Below are 4,437 nucleotides of genomic sequence, written 5' to 3' on the forward strand. Positions count from 1 at the left end.
AAAAAATTTAAAGACGTCTTCTCATGGATTCCCAGATGTTATGGTATCAGATAACGCAACAATCTTTACAAGTGAGGAATTAAAAGAATTTTGCCAAAAAGCAGGTATATTTCAGAAATTCATTGCCCCAGGTCAGCCTGCAACAAACGGATTAGCGGAAAGGAATGTTCAAACATTCAAAAATAGACTCAAAGCCATGATCGACGAACCACTATCAATTCAACATAAAGTCCAAGAAATACTTTTTCGATATCGAGCAACACCCTTAAGTAATGGGAAAACACCTGCAGAACAATACTTACAGCGACAAATTCGTATTCAACTAGACGCGCTTAAACCTGTCAAATTTCAAGTATCCACACCTTCAAAACTTACAACACGGCAATTAAGCGTGGGAGAACGTGTACAAGCACGCTATTACGCAAACAACAAAGCTCAATGAAAACTCGGAACGATCATCAGGAAATTCGGACAATTCCATTACCTGATCAAATTGGATGATGGGTATACATTCAAACGACACATTGACCAACTACGCGCAACGGATGTCCAACCAAAGAAATCCGTATCATTTGCACCAGAGTCTTCGGATGAACCAAATCACAATTCGAATAACAAAGAATCAGATTTAGGGGATCTAACCAGAGTTCCAGTCAATCAGCCAGAACAGATCGACCTCCAGGCCGGACTTCCAGAACCAGCAGCAGAGCGGAACCCAAGTCCAGATCCAGATCCAATACGCCGTTCAAATAGATCACGTAGACGACCACAATATTTACGTGATTACGAGAAGTAATAAAATAAGCCACCTGCAGTATTTAATAAGCGTGGGAGAACTATTATGACCGATGACGTATTTCGCGCACGTTGAAGGATGGCACTACGGTAGGCGGGTCAGATCATCGACTCGATGGCAGTTCGATAAGTTGTCTGTACGATTGAAAATATACGTCGTTATATATCAACACATATTAAGAATTCTTTCCCTTTCCAAGCGAAGCCTTATCCGACACCTCGAACAGACACGACAAATATGTATACCGTATTTCTTTCTTGCGTACATTAAGATAATCTTGAAATAAATATGGTCCCACGACTGTTTCGCCTACGATTCCTGCCCATATGTTTAATTTCCATCGTTGCTGATATGCGCGATTTCTTATTACGTGTGGATTTTGATCAGCCCAATAATGCCAATTATGCGCATTAAATATACCCTCCTTTGTAAATAATGCTTCGTCTTGTCACGTCCAGCGCACATTTTTCGCTGGACGTGGTTAGTAGCGGTAGTAATTGCCCACCCGATAGGTATCACTGGCGCGGCGCGGCTACTAGTGCGCAGCTACTACACGCGCGCAACACGTGATTAGCAGATATTCGCTCTCCTTCTTTTCCAAGTTTAACGATAGAATTAAGCGATTAATTGACGATAGCCGAGGCACCCACTATAACAGACGAATCCTTGGCGCCTCCGCTTTCGTCCCAGATTAATAAAAATTTAATAATAACGAACAATAAGCTAACATCGACGATTTCCGTGGAAGGAGTGAACTCCACGGGAACCGTTGATCACAGCCGCGTGCGAGGGCGCTATGCGCTTCCACCGGTAGCCACGATGGCAATCAGGACCATTAAAAATCGCTGTAAATAAGAGAAATATACCATTTATAGAAATTCCGGCGAAGCTTCTAGAAGGTTCGATGCCTACGTGACTCGACGCGATATAGCGGAACTCTAGGGAGAAAAACAAGGGATCGGTATGCGGATTAATTAATCGGCGGCGCGCGGCAAATTTAAAGCTTGAAAAACGGCATAAGGATGAACGGAGGCCCTTTGCCAAGGTGACCAAAGCTCAAATTGTTTAGAGCACCGGAAGGTGCAATAATTAGCACATTAAAGGAAAATTCCGAAGGGCCCCCGCTCATCACCACTTCCGCACTTGCCCTACAACCTAACAGTATATAAGCGGGCCATCGGAGCCCGAATTCGCAGTACGTTTTCCAACGTTTCACGAGACGAAGCTCTGTCCGAAAGCCAAGCCTCAGGAAAAGGGAAAAATCAGTAAGGAAGGCAAAGCTCTGCCCGACTATAACCCGGCGAGATAAAGTCTCTGCCTGTAGACGGAGTGAGTGAGAGTGTGATAACCGGAGTGAAAGTAAGTGGATTAATACAGTGACACCTAACCATCATTTAATATCCTGCCGTCGAGGTAATAATTAATTACTGTACGCGGAATACCTTATTGTCCGGTAGTAATACTCTGCCCCGCCTCCTTCGGCGACGAAAACTGTGATACCTCCACCTTTCGGATGCGCGCTCGCTGCCGGGCGTTCTTCTGATCCATCTGCCACCTTGGTTGCGCGCTCTCCACAGGGCGTTCTTCTAATCTTACCTCCACCTTTCGGATGCGCGCTCGCTGCCGGGCGTTCTTCTGATCCGTCTGTCACCTTGGATGCGCACTCTCCACAGGGCGTTCTTCTGAGACTCCTCCACCTTCGAATGCGCGCTCTTGCACAGGGCGTTCTTCGTTGGAACCGATTCACCAGCCCGGCATTAAGCACCCGGGTCCTATCTGAATCACGTATACCTTCGCCCCTCTTTCTGTTTCCTCACGCCTCGTACCTTTTGTTTTGTTGTTTCTTTTTCGCCGTCGTTTCCGTTCCCCGAGTCAGACCCCACAAAAGAAAAGGGGGCCTCATCCAGACAAATCACGACAATTTTTCCATCTCTCATTGCTACCGGCAATTTAACAGGGTCCCCTCGCTGTTAGGGAAACCTCGAATGGGCACCTGGCACACGGGGAAACAAACGAACTAAACAACGTTGTTCCAGATACGCATTGTTTTCGGAACAAGCATTTGAGCCAGTAAGGCATGCAAATAAGCACACACTCGGGCCACGACAGCCCCGGCATATTATGCCAATTATCAAGTTCCTTTTCTTTTTCTTTTCTTATAAGATCCGTGATAGCGGACAGGGACGATTTTGTTCCCCAGTAATATTTTACTTTTGTTTTCATCTTTCCTCCTTTCTTTCTTCAATTTGTTATTAATTCTGCTAACTCAAACACTCAAGTATCCTCGTTCGCGGTAGTTATAAAGTAATTAAAGTGGATATAGCGTTGCAATAGAGTACAATGATGATAGCAACGCAACTGAATCTCAGTGATTAATGCACGCTACTGAGTACTCCCATAAAAGCCAACGCTTTCCACCCACAGGTAAAGCAAACGGGAGGAGGAATATTGCGCAACCCGTGCAGTTCCGTGTGTGCCAGAGCAGGACACCGTTTACCTCCCCTCCCCACTAATTAACTTACACCTTCCCTCTTGTGTAAATAACCAAGCGTAACCATGAGTGCCTTCCGCAGGAAGCCCGATTATGGGCCGGTCCCGCCGCTCAGGGCGGCAGCGCCAGCTACGACGCCTAGTTAGGGCGCATCATCAAGTCCGGGTGTTTGACCCGCGCGTGTTCGACGTGTGCGCCCGAAAGGCCCCTGTGCCTGCACCCCGGGAGACGCACCTCCCGCCACCTCCTCCCCCTTACTCGCGACTTCCTTCCCCGCATTCTCAATCTCCTCCCCCATACCCTCAGCCTCCTCCTTCCAAGCTTCCTCCCCTTCACACGGAGAAACCCCAGGTTCGTCCTCCCCCGCCAAGTACCGGCGAGTATTGCCCCAAACGTGTGGAAGCCCCGGCCCCCGATCACCCCTCCTCCGCGAGCGCCGCTGGCCGCTATTCCGGGGCCTGCACTGTCTCCCACCTCGGTGAAACCAGCGACCGCCCGGGCACCCACCGCTCGCCCGCGAGTGGTCTCCGTGGAGCGCTTCCAAAGGAAGGTCAAAATCATCCTCCCTCGCGTCAACGCCCCAAAAGGGGCACGGAACATGCCGCTATTATAGGCCCCTGTTTCTGTCACACTGACACCCATGTACATACACACGAAATAAATCTATCATACAGACCACACTCACATACACACTCATTTTACACTCACAAGCCCGCACCAATTTTCAACCTCTTCTTTCTCTGCCTTTCCTCTTCTTGTCAGAAGATTTCTGACGCCCCCAAGCCAAAATAAAAACGCGGGACGTAACAGTCTGTCCAAAGCACGTGATTTATAAATGTATTGTCAGCTTCCACTTCATTTAAGAGCCATTGACAAAATTGCACGCGATTCGCGTAGTCTTGCGGCATCAATTCTTGCACTCTTGTAAAATGGTAAGGATGCATGTGTTCCGCTTGCAAAACATTATGTACTATCGTTTTGTTCAAACCCAATTGACGACTTACTCTTCGTACGCTTATTGTCGGATCTTGTGCTACTATTTGTAAAACGCGCTCTTCATTATGCACATTTCTGACAATTCTATCTCTGCCTGCATCAATACGAGGAGCAGGTGCAACACAACCATTTTCGCGCATTCATTGATCCAAAC

The 4,437-nt window shown here is 47.5% G+C and overlaps 1 protein-coding gene across 1 annotated transcript; it reads left to right on the forward strand.

Moving 5' to 3' along the window:
* The first annotated feature begins 40 nt into the window (after nt 1-40).
* On the forward strand, nt 41-1,030 carry LOC105555752 (uncharacterized protein K02A2.6-like). The gene has a single exon (XM_012002794.1). It carries the CDS (start codon nt 41-43, stop codon nt 440-442), a length of 402 nt encoding a protein of 133 aa, XP_011858184.1. The 3' UTR covers nt 443-1,030.
* The last annotated feature ends 3,407 nt before the right edge of the window (nt 1,031-4,437 follow it).

The sequence above is a fragment of the Vollenhovia emeryi genome, unplaced genomic scaffold (assembly GCF_000949405.1).
Source record: "Vollenhovia emeryi isolate VEMERY1.0 unplaced genomic scaffold, V.emery_V1.0 DF940784.1, whole genome shotgun sequence".
Classification (NCBI taxonomy): Eukaryota; Metazoa; Arthropoda; class Insecta; order Hymenoptera; family Formicidae; genus Vollenhovia; species Vollenhovia emeryi.